Source organism: Salvia miltiorrhiza, chromosome 2 (assembly GCF_028751815.1).
Source record: "Salvia miltiorrhiza cultivar Shanhuang (shh) chromosome 2, IMPLAD_Smil_shh, whole genome shotgun sequence".
In the NCBI taxonomy this organism is placed as follows: Eukaryota; Viridiplantae; Streptophyta; class Magnoliopsida; order Lamiales; family Lamiaceae; genus Salvia; species Salvia miltiorrhiza.
In genome coordinates, this window is record NC_080388.1 from 9,504,232 (window position 1) to 9,524,376 (window position 20,145).

At 35.9% G+C, this 20,145-nt stretch overlaps 2 protein-coding genes and 1 long non-coding RNA gene across 10 annotated transcripts; 2 read left to right on the forward strand and 1 right to left on the reverse strand.

Moving 5' to 3' along the window:
- Positions 1-426: 426 nt before the first annotated feature.
- On the reverse strand, positions 427-6,399 carry LOC131012943 (homeobox-leucine zipper protein MERISTEM L1-like). 8 transcript variants are annotated; one of them, XM_057940923.1, is made up of 13 exons: positions 6,050-6,399; positions 5,603-5,809; positions 4,847-5,102; positions 4,593-4,710; positions 4,309-4,497; positions 3,236-3,673; positions 3,041-3,142; positions 2,746-2,946; positions 2,483-2,657; positions 2,031-2,302; positions 1,830-1,925; positions 1,383-1,754; positions 427-874 (listed from the first exon to the last, which is right to left on the reverse strand). In XM_057940923.1, exons 3-12 carry the CDS (start codon positions 5,065-5,067, stop codon positions 1,398-1,400), a joined length of 2,169 nt encoding a protein of 722 aa, XP_057796906.1. In that variant the 5' UTR covers positions 5,068-5,102; positions 5,603-5,809; positions 6,050-6,399; the 3' UTR covers positions 427-874; positions 1,383-1,397. The 8 variants fall into 8 exon arrangements, with proteins under 8 accessions (XP_057796906.1, XP_057796908.1, XP_057796907.1 ...); XM_057940925.1 differs by having other exon boundaries at positions 5,646-5,809; positions 6,050-6,394; XM_057940924.1 differs by having other exon boundaries at positions 5,596-5,809; positions 6,050-6,388.
- Positions 646-3,796, forward strand: LOC131012959 (uncharacterized). The gene is made up of 5 exons (XR_009097544.1): positions 646-785; positions 1,406-1,952; positions 2,058-2,314; positions 2,529-2,719; positions 2,820-3,796. It is a non-coding gene; the product is annotated as an uncharacterized LOC131012959 (long non-coding RNA).
- A 1,787-nt stretch (positions 6,400-8,186) lies between the features above and the next one.
- Positions 8,187-9,026, forward strand: LOC131007968 (uncharacterized mitochondrial protein AtMg00310-like). The gene has a single exon (XM_057934875.1). It carries the CDS (start codon positions 8,187-8,189, stop codon positions 9,024-9,026), a length of 840 nt encoding a protein of 279 aa, XP_057790858.1.
- The last annotated feature ends 11,119 nt before the right edge of the window (positions 9,027-20,145 follow it).

Here is a 20,145-nt window from a genome sequence, read left to right on the forward strand (position 1 = left end):
TAAGTTTAATTTTATGACAAGTTTTTTAATATGGTAAAAAAAATCATCAAAAATGAATTTAAAACGAATAAGTTATGAAAATTTTAAGATATTTTATTTTCTCTCTCTTCGCTAAAATTTTATAATTTGTTTTTATTGATGTTAGGCCATGAGAATATTTATTCATTTTATATGTCGTGTGATACTCTATAATAATAATGTGTAATGTTAATTTTTATTATAAAAAATTTTAAAATTATTTAATAACTATGATTATCATTACACATTATACAAAGTTAAAATTTGTAATTGATGAGGTTTATCTTTAATTTATTTTTAAAATATATTTTGTATTTAATTATAATTTATCTAATATTTATGTATTTTTATTTAAAACATGTGGTTGATTTCGATGTTTGTCATGCATCGCACGAATGGTCATACTAGTAATAAATATAAAGATTAGTATTGTAGGTCGAGATTACCAAAGGTAAATAAAGATTAACCAAAATGTTGTGAGAAATAGCCAAAAGAGTTGAGTGCTAAACACATCTTCATTTGCTAAATTAAGGAGTTTTCTTTTTCGGCTCTCACAAAGGAAAAAATCAATAAAGGCTAAACTCCGACAGAAAAAAAAAAAAAAAAAAAGAAGGATTAAAGAGTTAGGTACAAATACAATGTGAAAAGGAGTCTTCGTTTACTCGATTTCTGGTTGATGGGTGGAGTCAATACCCGAACCAATCACCCTTGCAGATTAATGAAAAATCCTTTTGCCGTCTTCATTAATCGGCAAGGATAAATTTGAGGTGCGTTCTTGACTTCTTCCCTTCTTTCCGCTTCATCATTTTGTAAACAAAAATCCCTTGTTCCACAAAATTACTTCATCGCCATCAACCTAAAATAGCATTATAAGACAAACCATCAAGAATATTGGTATGTAGATTAACTGTTCGATGAAACGCTTAACAGAAGGTTTAATTTTGGTTAAACAAAATTAGACCATATTCATATCACTCGGTTTAAAGGGTCCTCGAATTAACATTCAGTGTTATCATTATCAAATCATGCATTGGATTGTGCAATAAATATGTGTGTATATATACATAATGGAGAATTAAATACCAGCAATGTTTTTGGTGATGCAGTATGTGAGTGTAGGCAATTAAATTTGTCGTCGAATTAAATCATGCCACGTGTAAATTCATGAATTAAATATTCAAAAATTTGTGTTTACAGTGAGAAACTATGAAGAATATTGGGTATGCAGACTAAATGTTCGATGAAATGCTTGACAGAAAGTTTAGTGTTGTTAAACAAAATTAGACCAATATTCAGCGTCATCAATATCAAATCATGCATTGGAATGTGCAATATACGTGTAAATATAGTTATGGAGAATTTACCAGCAACGTTTTTGGTCAAGCAGCATCATTTAGGACTGCGCCTTTGATCCTTTCAACCGTGCATTTGATGAGGCTGTTCACCGTTGCAACGGAACCCAAGGAGAGCTTCGCAGTGGGAACGGAATCGACCAATATCTGAAAGGCGACGGTCAGCAGGGATCCGACCTCACTGATTCCACCCGTTTGGTCGTTGGCTCCATCGGGTAGTATGGCAAAACCCGATGGCAAGAGGGCCACGTAGTCGGGATCTCCACCACTCAAGACCACGTTCATGGCTATGATGTCTACGGGAGCATAGATAACGTAGGAACCGGTGGCATCGCTGCAGCTCTCCTGCAATATCAGCATATTGCTCTGGCTCGAGTTGGCACTCTGCATTTCCGATTTTGGACAGTGAGAGAGGATAACATCACGATGCAACGACAAGCAAGGTTGATCATAACTTACATTAACACGAAGAAGAGAGACGGAGTTTCCCGGATCACGGCCATTGGCAATGTGAGCCATTTCTTGAACAAGCCCACCATTCGAAAGAATGTCCCACTTGTGATCAAGGACAAGAGATATTAGGTAACTTGTTGAAGAAATGCATTGAGATTTTCAATAGTTGAAGAAAAAATTGATTTGATTTGTGTTATGATGTGATACCTCATTTCTTGAATTCTCGTTGCGCAGGAAGTCGAAGACTCGCTTTGGTGGGACTGGGAGCCAGAACGAGGTGGCAGCACTGAGCACGATCCCGGGAGGTCTCCCGGGGTCATCCATGCTCTTCCTAGTCATCACCCGAACATCATCGGCTCCACTTCCCGACAGCGTTGTCCACGTGTGCGCAGTTGAGGCGCCCACGCCTGTGCAGAAGCTCATCACCATTCTCTCAGCAAGCTTCAGCATGCTCTTTCTACCTTTTGGAGAAGATATGACTGCACAAATTGGTAATACAGTTTGCTCTAAGTGTTAAAAGGAATTATTTACCCTTATTGTAAGAACTCTGCGCTCAACCTATAAAGTAACTGCACTGAATTCATAAATAATTCGCAATATTTGCTGAGTGTAGAGTTCAATGCAGAGTTTTTATTTGAACCGATCCCTATATATTATACCTCCTACGTCTCCTGCTGAAATGTTACTTGCCATTAAACTCGCTAGTCGCTCACATTGGCGGTCTAGTATTGCCACCCATCGCCGGGCTCCAAAGGCAAGGCCGGAATTCACCAACGGTTTGTAGATATTATGGACAGCTCTATCATCAACCTCTACATGTTCAACCCATGTTACCTTGAAACGAGTAGGGAAAAAAGCAAGCTTGTTAGGCTAAAGCTCGAGCCTCATGAAATCAGGTAAATGGGAATGAGTTTCCTCGTACCTTTGAGTAGCCATTGGGCAGTTCTTGGATCAAACAACCCGACGGCCTTCGCCTGCATTTTGATATGGTGGCAGGTCTCAGGTTGTCCAGAGAGACATCAACCACTGCCCAAGTTCCATCGCCATGTTGCTTGCAGTATCTCACGAAGTAAATCTCTCGAGTTGGGACCAACGGAGAAGGGACTTGGAACTCGGCAGTCATCTGAAATCATAAAATGAGATAAGATCTCTTCAATCGTTTGTTATATTATTTTTGTTTAGACACATATTTTGGCTCAGATCTCATATTATCTTACCACTTGCAGAGCTCCATTGTAGTTTCCCGCGACGCCGGTGGACAGCACTTCCAAAGTCATTGCTCTTGAAACAATACTCGAAAACACACTCGACCATTGATTCTGCAAATATCATATCAAGATTCATGATATCATTCATGATTTCGAAAAACATGAAGCAAATTATCTGCAGGTGCAAGAAGAAAATAATCCTACTGTATCCATGAGGATCTCGACCAGGTTGATGTGGTTCATGATCACCACAGCCGACTCTCTCGAAGCTTCGGATTTCAACCCCAACGGCTTCGGCCCGATCCCTCGTGGGAACGTCCTCACGTACTCGTCTTCACTCAACACTTCGCCCAAACCATCGGTGTTTTGAACCCACAGAGGCTCCCCGGTTTGAGCCATTCTGATGAGCTCCTCCATGGCTGCAACGGCTAGCTCGATGATTATCGGCTTGTCAGCATCGGACGGCCCAGATACCGACCTGAGAAGATCCGAAGCTCCGAAGATCTCACCGGACAAGCCGGTGTTTGCACCAAAACTGCCCACGCCGAGATCAAGCGAACGCGATGCTCCAGATGAAAGCTGAGGGTATGATAGCATTGGCTTTCCCACATACTTAGCAGCAATCCCAGATATCCTATCAATCTGAGAAGAGAATTCATACATTAACTATACAAATGAAGAAGAAGAAAAAAAGAATTCACTCTCATGTTCGAAATTTGATCATTTCCACAATATTATAGTTTCATTTCTAACTTTCCAAACAAATGCTCCAACAAATGCATTGCTAAATTATAATGTTCAAAATCTTCTTAATTATCTTTTCCCAATGAATGCTAATAAACAGTGGAAAATGGCTCATAAGTATATTCGAACCCACCATCTGAATACCCTTGATGATTGCTATTTAATATGAGCACTTTAAATTTCATTTACTTTTAAGTACATATAAAGGAATCAAGCAAACTCCATTTACACAATACAGGCTCTACATTAATGACTTGTCCCTCACTCTCCAACACAAGCTTTTATTCAACATTAATTCCTTGAGCAAACACTTTAAAAAGGGACAATTCAAAGCATTGTAGCTCAATAGCATCCCTCCCCTTTATGAGCCTCAACAATCGCCCAGGCAAATTTTTCTTAATTATTATATTTAGCTAGTATCTTGTATTTTCCTTGATTTTTTTATTTATAAAAATATAATCTTCATAAACACATAAAATTCTAATTTCATCCCCGATTCCCAACTCTTGAAAAAAATAAATAAAAAAACTCACCTCTTCTCTCAAGCGTGCATTCTCAATCCTGAGATGCTGCTCGTCAAACGACATCTCTCCGATGGCGGCGGGGCCGCCGCAGTTGGGACACGTGGCGTTGCCGAGAGCCTCCTTGTACCGAATATTCTCCGCCCGCAGCTTCTCGTTCTCGTTTCTCAGCTGTGTGTTCTCGTGTCGCTCATGTTGCGACTGCGTTTACACCATTAACTAATTCAGCCTCACAGCCATTACTATATATATATACATATATATAGAGAGAGAGAGAGAGAAATAGAAGTCCTCACCTTCATCTGGGTGCGCTTATTTTGAAACCAGAACTTAACCTGCAGTGGCTCTAACCCTAATCGACGGCCGAGCTCCTTCCTCTGCTTGTCGTCGGGGTGAGGGCACTCCTTGAAAAACCTAGTAACATACATATACAATATAATCATCACAAATCAGAGACATAAAATTGGTGATTTGTTTTTTTTTTTTTTTTTTTTTTTTTTTGGGGGGGGGGGGGTTTAACCTAATTAAGTTGGTGATAAGATATACATACGATTCCATTTCTTGAATCTGATGTTGGGTGTGGCGGTGGTAGCGCTTCTTCTTGGGGCGGTCGTTGGGGTCCTGATCGTCGCCGGAGGCCGCCTCCATGTTGTCGGTGCCGGACTTGCTCTCGTAGTCGTCGTCGCGGATAAGGTCCATATCATTTTCTGGGGTTTTATTCCCCATTTCCAGTAAATGGTGGTGGCTCTCAAACATATTTGGTTGAAACATCTTTAATTATGTCAAACGCCTAGATTTCTTGCAACCTGAGGAGAATAATTGAACATCAAATAAAATGGAATAACTTCGGATTGAAAATTTTATTAAAAGAAAAAAGTAACCTAACATCCCTGAACGCACAAGCTGGATTAACAAAAAATTAAAAAAATGGAATTGGCATTAGTTGGAAAGTTCATTAAAAGCTTTGATGGAGAAAACCGCGTGCTGCAAAAAGGTTCAAGAAATGAGCTAGCGGTTAATAATGGCAGATCTCGGTTATTTACTCTGCGTGTGTGCGCTTTTTACTGAGAAGGAAAGCTTTTTTACAGAGGTGAAATCTGCAGACGGTGATAAATAATCATAGGTTTGTTTACAAGGAAAATAAATGGTTGACCTCTTGAGAGATTATGGGAGTAAATGATCAGTTGAGGTAATGATTTGACAGGAAAATTAAATGTATTGCACAAATAAATACTCCATTACTGCGGAAATTGAAGTTGAGAACTTTTTATCAACGTAAGAAGTCGAAGAGAAAGTTACCAAAAACCTTAAAAAAAAAGGTGTGTTTGTTTCAAGTGTGGATCTTTAACCTTCTTGCCCTCATCAGCCCTCGTCTTGGAAGCTGCGCATCTTCTTAGCAAGAAACCCTAAAACCTTTATTCCTCTCTCTCTCTCTCTAGATGGTGAGAGAATGTCAAATATATGGGTTTTGGCAAGGTAGTGCGTTGAATTAGTAGGATTTGTGTGTCAGTTCCTAGGTAAAAAAACAAAGTGATGGTTGGTTAAATTACATGTGACAACTAAGTAAACATTGACTTTCGTTTTTACACGTTTTTGGGGTTTCTAAACAAGACTCCTTAACTTCTCTTCATGAACTGCCAAAACACTAAATGGAAATTAAAAAGTTTTTTATTTTTTTGATAGAATTGAAAGAAGGAAAAAAGAGAAGCAACAGAAATTCAGAAAATGGGAAAAATTAAGTAGACTTACTTACTCTCTTCTAGAAGGGTTGATTTTGATAGAAAACCCTTCCCAAGAACTAGGGTTAATTAAGCGGTGGAAAAGAAGGTGAAAAAATAGAAGAGGAAAAAGCGATTCTTGGTGTTGAAAGGAGTTGGTTTTAAGGTTTTTATTGACGGTGTGCCTTTCTTGTGAATAGAATTTAAGAAGAATGGTTGGGATATGAGAGGATGAGAGAGAAAGGATCGGACGATGAGAATCAAGAGAGAGAGAGAGGTTTGGAGAGGGTGATGGGAAGGTGAAGAAGGGAAAAGGGAACAGGTGGAGAAGATATGGCAGCCGAGGAGTTATTGCAGAGCGTATAGAGAGGGTGCGATGGCATTAATGGCGGGTAGAGAGAGAGGGAGAGAGGGTTTTATTGCTGAGGAGAGAGAAAGTCTTTGGGTTGGTATAATAAGGGGTCATTTCGAGTGAAACGACTTAATTATTACACTTACTTCCCACTGGATAAGATTTATGTATTTTTCTTACACGAGATGACAATTTAATCATATCTGTTTGAATTTTCAAATGAAGAAGAGCATTTTATTAAGTGAGCCATTTACGCACATGATCATTATTGTATGTTGATAATATTACTCATCATCAAATTGTTAATTAGCGCACATTGCTGAATTATATATATATATCTCCTGAGACAACAAATTAATTCATGCTAATTTGACAGTTTTTGTCTTCAATATTTGCCACTAGGGTTTCTTGCAATAATGTATATAGTATGTTTGTTGTAGGCAATTAATGTAAACATTAAAAAACTTTTTTGTGCCTCTCAAAAAAAAAAAAAAATTGTGAATTTATATGCATATATATAGTATATGTTTTGATAAATGATATATATCCAGCTTAATTCTTATTTTTATTTTTTTTTCTATTTCTCATTCACAGATTACGTCTGCATTAATTTACAGAACATCTCCAGAATTTTCATTATTTTGCTGAAATTTTCTTTAAATGTTACATATCTGTTTGTATTAATGATCAGAAATCACATTATGGTAATAGAATATTCCTAACATGGGGAAATTAAAATTCCTTATGGGCTATTATAGCCGTGAAAAATCATATACTATCACATGAGAATGCAGAAATGCAAATTAAATTGTAACTCACAACCACACGAGATAATAGAATATAATTTTCGGTCTGGTCACGTTTTCGCTATTAATTAAAAAAATTTAAAAGTATGAGTTTATGGATTTCAAATATACTGATTTCACAGGAAATTAATATCCGTACATGTATACATTTACATTTATATAATAGCATCAGTGATATATGTGTGTTAAGGTTATGTAGTATATACATATGTTAAGGTTTATGCAAGAGTGTGACAAGATAGGAGAAAACCCTAATGAATAGTGTCATTAATTTGTATGGCCCCATTATCGATTGCTTTTGGTTTGAGACAATAAGGTCTCATTCACTATAGTTGATAAACGAACCATTTAAATGATTCCATATATGCAATGATAATACTGGTGTACTTCTCATCTGTGTACATAAATACATGTCAGTTTATTAATTTGTGTATTTTTCTTGAGATATCGATAATGTCAGTTTATTAATTGAGAGGTTCACGAGAAAATGTGAGTTTGAAATTCTTATATTGAATTTGCATGTTAATATATATACTAAAAAAAAAATTCCACTAATGACATGAGGTTTGGTAGCTATTATGTGTGTTATAAAAATTAGTGACATTTGATGATGTAGCTATCACTTATAATTACACTTTCAAACGCCACTAATTTTTATGACACAAATATTAACTACCAAGTCTATGTCATTAATAATTTTTTTTTTGTAGTGTATATAAGTTTAGTATTTGTAATACAATGAAACACAATTTCAATTTTGAAAGCATCTCACAATCTCCCATCTTCAATACGCAGACGACACCATGTTCATGTCAGCAGGAAAGATTGAGAATGTGCAAGCTTTCAAGTATATCCTCAAGCTCTTCGAACTTCTGGCAGGACTGGAAGCTGCCTCATCGGGATTGGCCTCCCCGGGAGTACATGTGAAGAGATGGCAGATATGTTGAAGTGCAAGACCGGGGATCTCCCTACCAAATATCTGGGGTTAAAATTGGGGGTTGCCTCTCAAGATCGATGGAGTGGGCCTTTTTGAACGACAAGATTAAAAGCAAGATTAATGGGTGGAAGAAGCGGAAAATCTCCTTCACTGGAAGAGCCACTCTTATCCGGTCTGTTTTGCTTTCTATCCCGATCTATCATCTCTCTTTTTCCAAATTTCCTAAGTGTGTCGTCGATGAAATTCAGTCTTATTTTAGTAAGTTCCTCTGGGGTGGGGGCTTGGAGGATAGGAAAATCCATTGGGTGAAGTGGGATGATTTGTGTGTTGGTTATGGCCTTGGGGGCTTAAATTTTAAAAATCTTAACTGGTTTAATACGACCCTCATGGCCAAGTGGATTTGGAGATTCTTGGTGGATAAACATCTTCTTTGGGCCAAGGCGGTGAGAGCCTGCCATGGGGAGTTTGTGTGGGAGAATGGTGGGCTGGACGACACTAATGGCAAAATTACACAAATAGGATGGTGGAAGATTGTTTTGGGAATTAGTAGGGGGGATGATGGCAAGTGGTTGCGTGATAATGTTGAGGTGGTGTTGGGAGAGGGAGATTCCTTGAGCTTTTGGCATGATTGGTGGATTGGGGAGGGCAAACTCTCCGAGAAATTTCCTAGGCTTTTTCGGATATCCAACAACAAACACGGTACAGTCAAGAGCATGGGGATTTGGGTTGAAGGAACATGGAGGTGGAACCTCGAGTGGAGCCGAGAGCCGAGGGGTCGAGAACATGACCAAATCCAGTCTCTTATCTCTATCATTAATTGCTGTGTGTTGAGGGTGGATAAGCGTGATGGCTGGAGTTGGAAAGCATCTTCAAATGGAGTCTTCTCCATCAAGTCGGCTTATGAAGCAATTAGCTAGGAGCGACGACAGCTGAACGAGCAAAGAAAAGAAGGTGAATTGTCGCAAATTTGGAAAACCAAAGCCCCTGCAAAAGTCATTCTTACGGCATGGAAAGTGCTCAAAGGAAGATTACCAACCATCGACAACCTCATCCGCCGGCAGGTGACAATCCAGCTTCCGAATATTTGTGTGCTCTATAAGGAGAAAGAAGAGTCCATCGACCATCTTTTTTTCTCTTGTTCGAAAACTGAAGAAGTTTGGAAGGAGATGATCCATTGGATGGGTAAGCAAGCCGCTTTTCATCATAAGGCGAAATATCACTTTAATGCTTTTGTTAACCTTGGGAACAAAGAAGATGTCATGTTCTTAACTGTTGTTTGGACCTGTGTTGTTTGGTGTATCTGGAAGAAGAGAAACGAGTGCATATTCAATCAAGGCTCTTGGATTAAGGAGAGAATGGTTTCTGAAATCAAGACAAGGATTTGGGGTTGGAGCTTGGCTTTCAATCTGAAACTGCCCACCTCAGTTTTTAGCAGATGGAACGCAGCTGTTAGTCTGCATGGTTAAGGCTTGTTCTTGTGGTGTCTTGGCTTTCCCTGTTTTTTCTCCTTCTCTTTTTGTTTCATGTTGTTTGGTTTGTTTCGGTACCTCTTGTACCTTTTTTTTTAATAAAGTTTTTTCCCTTATCAAAAATAAAAATAAAAATAGAGGATTTCATTTTTTTGTAGTGTATATCAGTTTAGTATTTGCAATACAATGAAACACAATTTCAATTTTGAAATAGAGGATTTCATTTGAAAAGTAAACATGTACTGTATATCACTAATTTTGTTTTTTTTGTTTTTTTTTTTACTTGGGGGAGTTAGGAAGGGCGAACAGTGGGATTTGAACTCGAGACCTCACTGTTCAAAAACAGGAGGTCGCACCATTTGGTGTCCCTTTGGGGACATCACTAATTTTGTTTTAGAAATTCACATTTACGTGTGAATGATGGCGTCTACAAATTGCACAGTAGAACAGTATTAGATATATACTTGAAAAAAAAAGGTTTTCATGTATAGGTGAGTAGATCATTTATTGCACCAAATATCCAACTAGAAATATTAAAAGTAAAATGCAATTGAAATTAAAGGTCAATTTGGGAGTTGGTAGTTGACACACAATATTACATATATGACTAAAAATATCATGTACGTAATTCGAGGTTTTTTATTTTGTAAAGTAGTTTTCAACAAAAGTTCCTTCATTAATTATATTGTGAAGTTAATAAATTATTTATTATAAACAATTAAAAGTAAAAAGGAATCGCGAAACACATAATCCTACAAGTCTAAGATTCATCCGTTCCACAAAATTGGCCATCTATATATTAAAGCAAAATAAATCATATCCGACGTGGCATCTTATAATCACTTCATTCTAATTTTTCTCAATTCTCATTCATTTTTATTTTTTTCTAAATTTTAATCAATTTCTATCTAAAAACTATTAAAAATTTAAAAATCATGATATATTTAAAAATTAAATATCTAAAAACTCATTATATAAATATTCCAACAAAATAAATTCTGTTGGTCCGAAGGGTCTCGAATAGGTGTATGGGGGGGGGGGGGGAGAATACACATAGGGACTATTTTTCTTTCCTCTAAAAACAGAGGGATCTCAAGATAGAGATCAATACGAAATTTTACACGCAAACTGTGACACCTGTTGACTGAAAAGAGTTTTGACCAAACAGGGTTGACGACTGTTACTGAAAACTCTTCAGTAAGGAGTTATCTGTTAAGTTGCTGGAACTTAACTGATGCACGTAAGGGCTTCTGTCAAGTTTGCTAAAACAGAGATGATATAAATCTTCCTGACTATCAGAGGATAGATCAGTCAGACTGATATCATATGCAGCGGAAATAATAACTTTGTTTCGTAATAGCCTCGGTTGAGCACGTTGGTAGTCTTAGGCTTCTCTTTGCAGTTATTCAGTATTCAGATTATCAAACATCAGAACACAAGTAAGTATGTAAAGACTGAAAGCTGTAAATAACACAAAGACTTTTACGTGGTTCGGAAAACACTTTCCTACATCCACGGTCGGTTGATCAGACCAACAATCAACTCCACAAGTGCTTAACTGGTGCACTGCAAACCGGACCGTGTGCTTGCCGGCTGCACACAACCGTTTCACTGAAGAGTCCACTCTTCAGTACTCACACTTCACTCGTGTCGGATTTCTCACTCCTAGCACGACCTTGCACTAGGATCTCACGGAGTCAGAGTACCTTCCTAAACTCCTTTATCACTTAAACACTCGATTTCTTTCTCTCGAAATGAGGTTTGAAAAACTTGCCAACTAAACTTCAAAGAACAAGTTCTTTGGAGCAAGTTTGACCTAGGCTTCTAGGTAAACAGAGGTTTGCCTAAGGTCTAAGAGAATGTGTGTAATCAGTAGTGACTGATTTTTGGCTTTGGAATTCTCTTCTTCGATTCAAGCTTTGGGGAGGTTAAGCTTTGAGCTGAGTAGCAATTTTGGCAGAGCTTCAGCTTACGTCGTTGAATCGGTGAATATTGAAGTGATCCTCGAGCGCTACTTATAGGAGATATCCTGAATAGATCCGTTGGCGGAGAACGTCTTCAAGATTTCTTCCGTTGGAGAGCTTTTTGAATTTGGGCTGAGGCTTCAATCTTCGAGGTTCCTTGTTTGGTGAGAACGGCTATGTTGATGGACAGGAGATGCGACGTCTCTGATAAAGTAGCCACCAAATAGGAATGACCTCTGCAGAGAGGGATGATCCTGAGATCTCTGCATTTAATGCGGCTGTACTATGTTAGCATGTGGCTTCCTTTGAACGTTGGAAGTTCAGTCCGAGGAAGAATGTTTAACTGATACTTGACTTTAGTATCAGTCCACGGAGCACGCATTAAGTAATCAGTTCCGAACTGATTCTTCAACTGATACTTCAGTTGGTAACTTCAGTCTTCAGTCCTTCGGTCCTTCGTTATTCAGTCTTCAGTCTTCAGAACCGCAAACTAAACTAGAAACGAACTCTAACACTTGAGTTCAAACTGTTCTAGTCTATTACAAATTGAACCTAAGGATTTTGGTATCATCAAAACAAAACATGATATTCCATGGGGTTCCCAACAAATTCTATCCTACGTGGTGTCGTACAATCACTCCATTCTAATTTTTCTCAATTCTCATTCATTCTTATTTTTTTCTAAATTTTAATCAATTTCTATATCTAAAATCCATTAAAAATCTAAAAATCACGATATATTTAAAAATTAAATATCTAAAAACTCATTATATAAATATTCCAACAAAATAAATTATATCCTACGTGGCATCGTAAAATCAATTCTAAAAATCAGTATATATCTAAAAACTATGAAATATCTAAAATTCATTATATTAATATTTCATAAATAAAAAATTATTTATATCCATAACGTAATTAATAATGCATTTGATACATAAATGTTTAAGAATAGAGCTATATCAGCCCCTAATGAGATGGTTGATACGATAAATGATTGTGTCATGTCTCTAATGTCTACCAAAGAAAGGGTTTACTTAAGTTCAGACAACATTTGCAAAGAATATGGACAAATTAACCTCGATGAACAGGCATTCTCAGTTGAATATCTCGACACGATCAAGTGTTTAGGATTGTCGAGTCATGAGATTAACTCGAAAAAGAAATGCATAATCACGTTTCTAAAAAATATGATCAATCTAATGAGCTTTGCAATGGCACCAAGCTGGTAGTAACTTAACTTGGGGAACACGTAAGTGAAGGCAAACTCATTTCAGGAAAAAAATGCGCGCAAGAAGTTTTCTATATGAGTGTTTGTTTTGCTATGTCGACAATAAATAAAAGTCATGGATAATCTCTTTCAAATGTAGGATTATACCTATCGAAACCTATTTTTAGTTATGGGCAACTCTACGCGGCAATCTCAAAAGTCACTAAAAAAAGAGGTCATACGCAAGACGTAACAACTAACGTGGTGTATGATGAAATTTTCGATAGATTATGAGGTAATTGCAAATTTCATAATTTATTCAAACTTTTAAAGTTTAAGTCATTAGTGTTATTATCTAATTTATTCTTTTCTTATTTCTTTTAATTACTGGTTCCAACTACAGACATATAATATAGTTACGTTTCAAATAATTGTTTCAATTTCTCTTTTAATATTTTTTGGATCGAAACTATGCTTACATATAAATTTCATAAGATATTTAAATTAGGTCGGTCAATTTCAAATAAATATTATAATTTTTTACTTTAAAACAATTTCATTAAATTCTTTAATTTAGTAAAAAAATTCATGAAACAAAAAATACATTAATAATTTTATAAATTTATATTTTAATAGACTCCTTCGAATTTCGACGGGTTACTTACTAGTTTATAGTATATTCTTTTCGGGATGTCTCGAAAGTGTAGTTCATTTTCTTAATTTAAATTATCTTAAAAATATTTTTTACTAAAATAATCTTATTTGTGAAGATAATATAAGAAGCAAAATATATAAGGATAAAAGAGAATAATTTCATATCAATTTATGTTTTTCAAGACATTAAATATATCTTCTTAATATATATAAAAAATAAAAATAAATTATTTGATGGGACAGAATAGTTTCTATCATCCGCTTCCACACTGATAGTTTTCATCTTTGAGGTCCTCGTCTAAACTCTCACTAAATTTTAAATATTTAAATCAAATTGATTAAACAAATTAAACGATCAAATTTGACCAATTAAGATTAATACGAGTAAGGCGGTCAATTTTTGAAAAGAAATCTGATGTCCAAGAGCTACGGAGTATTTTTTTTAGTGGTATACGTATACTTCCACCCTTCGTCATGAAAAGAGACCCTAAGGAAAAGCAACACAAATATTAAGAAAAGTTAATTATTTATTTAGTTAACGGAGAAAAGACATCACAAATTAAAAAAATTGTTATTAGTGCATACATACATCAACTTCAGAGAGCTCAAAGTTTTTTTAGGTCCATAATTTTGACTGTTTTACTAATGTAGGACAAATTTTTTCGGGCTTGTAATTGTAGGAAAAATTTTCTAAAATTGAGCATAAGTAGGATAAATTGAGCCCGAAAAATCAATTTGCCCTGCAATTGCAAGCCCAAAAATTTTTGTCCAACATTTGCAAAATGACCAAAGTTACGGTCCTAAAAAAAAGAGAAAGAAGAAAGAATTTTTTTAAAAATTTTAATCTTTAAATAAATATAACTTTTACATTTCAAATCAAATTTTTACATAAAATATATCAAATTAAAGCTCTTATTGTGATCTTTAATTTTCATATTAAATATTTTGAATGACAATTTTGGAGTGACAAGATATTAAATTTTTTGCCATGCAAGAAAAGAAAATATAGGGGAAGAAAAAAGGAAATAAAATAACCCTTAAAAAGACAAGATTTCAATTTGAGTGAGAAATTTGAAGTTATAATAAAATTCAAGGTTTATTTATAAATTGCATTTTTTAATTTTTTTTATCTTTTAATTATTTTATTTTATTTCTTTCTAAAATTGTAAAATTCAACTAATTATAAAATATGTAATATGCATATCAAATTAAAGATCACAATAAAAGCTGTAATTTGACATATGTAAATATTTTATTTGAATTGTAAAAGTTATATTTATTTAAAGATTAAAAATTTTAAAAAAAATCTATATTCTCTCTCGTTTTTTTAGGCACCTAATTTTGGTTATTTTGCAAATGTAGGACAAAATTTTCCAGGCTTGCAATTGCAGGACAAATTGATTTTTCGGGCTCAATTTGTCCTATTTATGCCGAATTTTTGAAAATTTGTCCTATAATTGTTACAGCCCAATAAAATTTGTCATATATTTGCAAAACATCCAAAGTTACGGGCCTAAAAAAAACTTTGGGCTCAACTTCAGACCACTTCTAATTTTTAACACGATTTTTATAAAGTGTAAAAAATACATCAACTTGTTAATTATAATAATTTCAACATGAATTTTATTTACTTTCATATATATAATTCGAGACGAACCAAAATAAATATCTTACAATCTAATATGATTCAAAAATTCAAAAATTCGTGTTAAAATTACTACAATTTGATTTGTCCACATCATCATTTCGTCATGCCAAGTAAGCTTTAATTTGGCCCAAAATAGAATATCTGTGTTAAAATTATTATAATCAATAAGTTATGTATTTTTTGACACTTTTTAAAGTTCATGTTAAAAAATAGAATTGAGCCAAAGTTGGTGTATTAATATGTGCGCCAATAACCCTTAAAAAAATTAGAGAGTTAGTGAGAAAAATGATCTAAAAAATTTTAAAGTGGTGGATTCATGATTAATGACAAAAAAGGATTAGGACATAGTCTCTCCGTCCCAGTCAAGATGATACATTTCTTTTCGGCACGAGATTTAAGGAATTGTATATTAGTGTTTTAAGTGTGTAAAATAAAAGTGTTAAAGTAGGAGAGAGAATGTAATAAAATGATAAAAGTATAAGGGAGTGATTAATTAGTTGTAATTGTGCAATTAAAATCCCTTATTTTTTCCATATCTAGAAATGTAGCATTTTCGTTGGGACGACCCAAAAAGGAATATGTAGCATTTTCGTTGGAACGGAGGAATTTTTTTTTAGGACAGACGAAAATGGTAAATTAAGACCTCTTTTCATGGACGAAGGGAGTGTATATAATGAATACGAAGGAGAGAGTGATATAAAAGTGTACATGAATATATCTTATTCTCCCACCTTCTTTTTACATCTATTGTTGAGTTAATTATTTGAAATCTCGTTCGTTTCTGCAGGTACTAGATTTAATTATTTGAATGTATCTTATTCACCCACCTTCTTTTTATCTATTGTTGAATTAATTATTTGAAATCTCGTTTGTTTCTGCAGGTACTAATAAATTTAACACATCTGAAACTTATTGGTCGATTTTAGCAAGGGACATCGGCGTAGACTTTCAATCTGTAAGCATCTAAGTATAAAATTCAAACTTAATTGTTCTCTCTCACGGCCCCAAGTCAAGAAAAATTGTTAGGTTAATATAATTTTTCAATCTTACCAGCAATATACTAAGAGAGAGTTTACTTTCTAGGATTAATCTAAAAAATAAGATAGATAAATCTATTATTTATTAAGATGAATTGAAAATTTGAGATATTTTATTGTCTTAATAATTTTTATTATCTGAACTAATTTTTCTTGATTCATATCTCATTTAAAAGATGAAATTTTAATAATAAAAATAAAAGTACTTCTAAGTATTTTTATTAAAATTATTTATAAAAATAGTTAATCAAATATTTATTTTTTCTAAAAATGTGTATCATGTGATTTACCCATATAATGTGTCATTTTGAATCATGTATCGTTCATCAAATGTGGACAGCTTGCACCAAGAAATTACCAATGAGAATCTTGGAGTAAATGAAATGAAGTATGACAAGTGACCATATGTATTCATTGCATACCAGAAAATGCTTTACTTGGTTAGTGTTGACTTTTCTTTTAGTATTAGGAAGCAATATTATTTTTGGTTTGCACAATATAATGGGATATATATAAATTATGGTATACTCCTAATTCATAATCACAATGTATGTAGTGAGAGGAAGAAATATTATTTTTGTTTTGAACAATGGGATATATCTGTTGAGAACTTAATGAAATATCTTAATCCTTATCTTGATGATACCAAAATTAATAGATTTCTTTTGGAATAGACTAGAATTGCATGAACTCAAGTGTTAGAGTTCTTATCTAGTTTAGGTTGCTGTTCCGAAGGACTGAAGACTGAAGAACGAAGGACTGAAGACTGAAGACTGAAGTTGCTGACTGAAGCATCAGTCTTGAACTGATTACTTAATGCGTGCCACGTGGAATCAACGGACTGATACTAAAGTCAAGTATCAGTTAAACATTCTTCCTTGGACTGAACCTCCAACGTTCAAAGGAAGCCGCGCACTCCTGAAGTACAGCCGCATTAAAGGCAGAGATCTCAGGATCGTCCTTTCTCTGCAGAGGTCATTCCTCTTTGGTGATTACTTTTCAGAGATGTCGCATCTCTGCTCTTCAACATAGCTGTTCTCACCAAACAAGGAACCTCGAAGATTGAAGCCTTAGTCCAAGTTCAAATTACTCTCTAATGGAAGAAATCTTGAAGACCTTCTCCGCCAACAGATCTATTCAAGACTTCTCCTATAAATAGCGCTTGAGGATCACTTCAATCTTCACCGATTCAACGACATAAGCGGAAACTCTGCCGAAATTGTTTCTCAGCTAAAGCCCAAACTCTCCAAAGTTTGAATCGAAGAAAAAAATCCCAAAGCCAAAAATCAGTCACTGCTGATTACATAAATTCTCTTAGACCTTAGGCAAACCTTTGTTTACCCAAAGCCTAGGTCAAACTAACTGCAAAGAACTTGTTCTTTGGAGTTTAGTTGGCAAGTTTTCAAACCTCCCTTCGATCGACAGAATCGAGTGTTTGAGTTGTAAAGGAGTTCAGGAAGGTACTCTGTCTCCGTGAGATTTTAGTGCCCAGTGCGTGCTAGGAGTGAGAAATCTAACAAGGTGTGTTGGTACTGAAGATTGGATCTTCAGTTGTTTCGGTTGTGTGCACCCGAAAGCACGCGTTCAGGGTTGCTGTGCACCCGTAAGCACGAGCATCGGTTTGTAGTGCACCCTTAAGCACTTACAGAGTGAAGTTGTTGGTCTGATCAACCGACCGTGGATGTAGGAAGCATTTTCCGAACCACGTAAAAATCTCTGTGTTATTTACAACTATCAATATTTACTTTCTTACTTGTGCTCTTCCTTTCATAAACTGAAAACTGATTAATTGCAAAGAGAAACTTAAGACTAACAACGTGCTCAACTCAAAGGCTATTTCGAAACAAAAGTTTTCCGCTGCGTGTGTTATCAGTCTAACTGATCTATCTTCTGATAGTCAGTAAGATTAATAACATCTCTGTTTATCAAACTCGACTGAAGCCTTACGTGCATCAATTATGTTCTTTTGACTTAACTGATAACTCCTTACTGTAGAGCTTTCAGTATCAGTCGTCAACCCTGTTTTGGTCAAACCTCTTTTCAGTAAACAGGTGTCTGAGTTTGTGTTTAAAGTTTCGTTTTGATCTCTGAGTTAAGATCGAAAAATAGCCTATAGGTGTATTCCCCCCCATACACCTATTCGAGCAGGTTGTTCGCAAGAACAATTCTATTTTGATTAGGTACTAATTGAACTAGATCCTTTTTCTCAAAGGTCTCGAAAATATTTTCTCTTTCAAAAAGTGATTGCTGTTTGACTTATCTATTGTTACCTATTCTCTCTTTTTATATGGAGACTAACCACAATAGGATATCCTCTCTACCTATGTTTAGTATTGAAAAATACAACATATAGAAGTTTCGGCTTGAAAGCTTCCTCACCGCCCAGCATTGCCGAATGTGGGAAGTCATCACCAATGGACCAATCATCATCACCGAGATTGTCAAAAGAGTTCCTATTAACCCAGCTCGGGATCCATTCGATGATGTCCAGATCAAGCAAAAGAAAGACTTCACCACAGAAGAAAGGAAGCAAGATGAGCTTGACAACCTCGCCAAAAGCATCATCTCCGGCACAGTTCCAGACAAGCACGTCACCAAGATCATCAAGTGCAAAACTGCAAAGGAGATGTGGGACATTCTTGAAAGAATGTGCGTTGGATCCGAGGAGATAAAGGAGAACAAGTTGTCCATAGCTTGTCAAAAATTCGACTCCTTCCTCATGCTCAAGAATGAATCTGTCGACGAGATGGAAATCAGATTCAACCAGATCCTGAACGAAGTTCAATCCATCTCGAAGGACAAGTATACTCAACGAGAAATCAACCTGAAGATTCTTCGAGCACTTCCACGAGAAGAGTGGCAGATCTACTCAGTCGTTCATCAGAACAAGCTAGGATTCAGTCAGCTCCCGACAAACAAGCTTTTCTCTGATCTCTTGGTAAATGAGTTCGACATTCAGAGAAATCTTGGAACTAAGAGGGTTGAAGGATCAGACGAAGATGGTCCATCAACCTCAAAAGAAGCAGCATTGAAAGCTTCAGCAAAAGAAAGCAAGAAGCAGACAAAGGAACCCGCGGAACTCAAACCCGAAGACTTCTTCAGTCAATATGCTTTGTTGACTGAAAGATTCAACAAGATGGAGTCTAAATTTCGTAAGTACAAGAGGTTCCACAAGCAGCACTACAAAGGAAAAGAAAGAGAAAACAAGTCCAGATATTCCACTGACAGAAGCGGAGAAAGAAAATCAACCGCTTTCGACTTGAAAGATGTGGAATGCATTGGATGCAAAAAGAAAGGGCACTTTCGAACTGAATGCCCTGAACTGACGCAGTCTGAGCACAAGGAGCTGAAAGCCAAGAAAGATCGCAAATATGCGAAGAAGAAACAGATGGTTGCTGACGATGCAGGATCTTTCGAAGAAGCATCAGAATCATCCGACTTCAACTCAACCAGCTCAGATGATGAGAGCCAAGCCCTGATGGCCAACGAAACTGAAAGCGTCACCGACAACAGCTACGACAACGGAATGAACGGCTCAGAGGTCAAAAATAGGAAACACAAAAAGAAGGAAGAAGTTAAAGCCTCAATCAGAACATGGTACCTGGACAGCGGCTGTTCGAAGCACATGACGGGCTACAAAGAATATCTAACTTAATATGTTGAGAAAGCTGGATCAAAAGTTGCATTCGGAGACAACTCAATCAGAGAAACAAAAGGCTATGGTGTACTCCACATGGGTAACGCCAGTATCAGTAATGTTAGCTATGTTTCTGGACTAAAACATAATTTGTTGTTCGTGAGTCAATTTTGTGACAGCGGTTTCGCAGTGAAGATAAAAAAGGATGAATTCACTGTCAGAAACAGTCAAAAGAAGGTGGCTCTGAGAGGGATAAGACAAGAAAGTCTCTACGTCGTCTCATGGAAAGATAACCCTCCAGAAACCTGTCTCATCAGCAAAAGCAGCTCGGAGCTCAACTGGATGTGGCACAGGAGACTCAACCACCTCAAGTTTAAAACGATCAACAAGCTTGCTAAACATGAACTGGTAGAAGGT

Bases quoted from the DNA above. Each gene is read 5' to 3' on its own strand.
- LOC131007968 (XM_057934875.1), top strand. From the start codon at position 8,187: ATGGAGTGGGCCTTTTTGAACGACAAGATTAAAAGCAAGATTAATGGG.
- LOC131012943 (XM_057940923.1), bottom strand. From the start codon at position 5,067: ATGTTTCAACCAAATATGTTTGAGAGCCACCACCATTTACTGGAAATG. The intron at 2,303-2,482 runs GTATAATATATA...CAATTTGTGCAG, and splicing joins TTCAGCAGGAGACGTAGGAG to TCATATCTTCTCCAAAAGGT. The intron at 1,755-1,829 runs GTAAGTTATGAT...TCGGAAATGCAG, and splicing joins TCTCTCTTCTTCGTGTTAAT to AGTGCCAACTCGAGCCAGAG.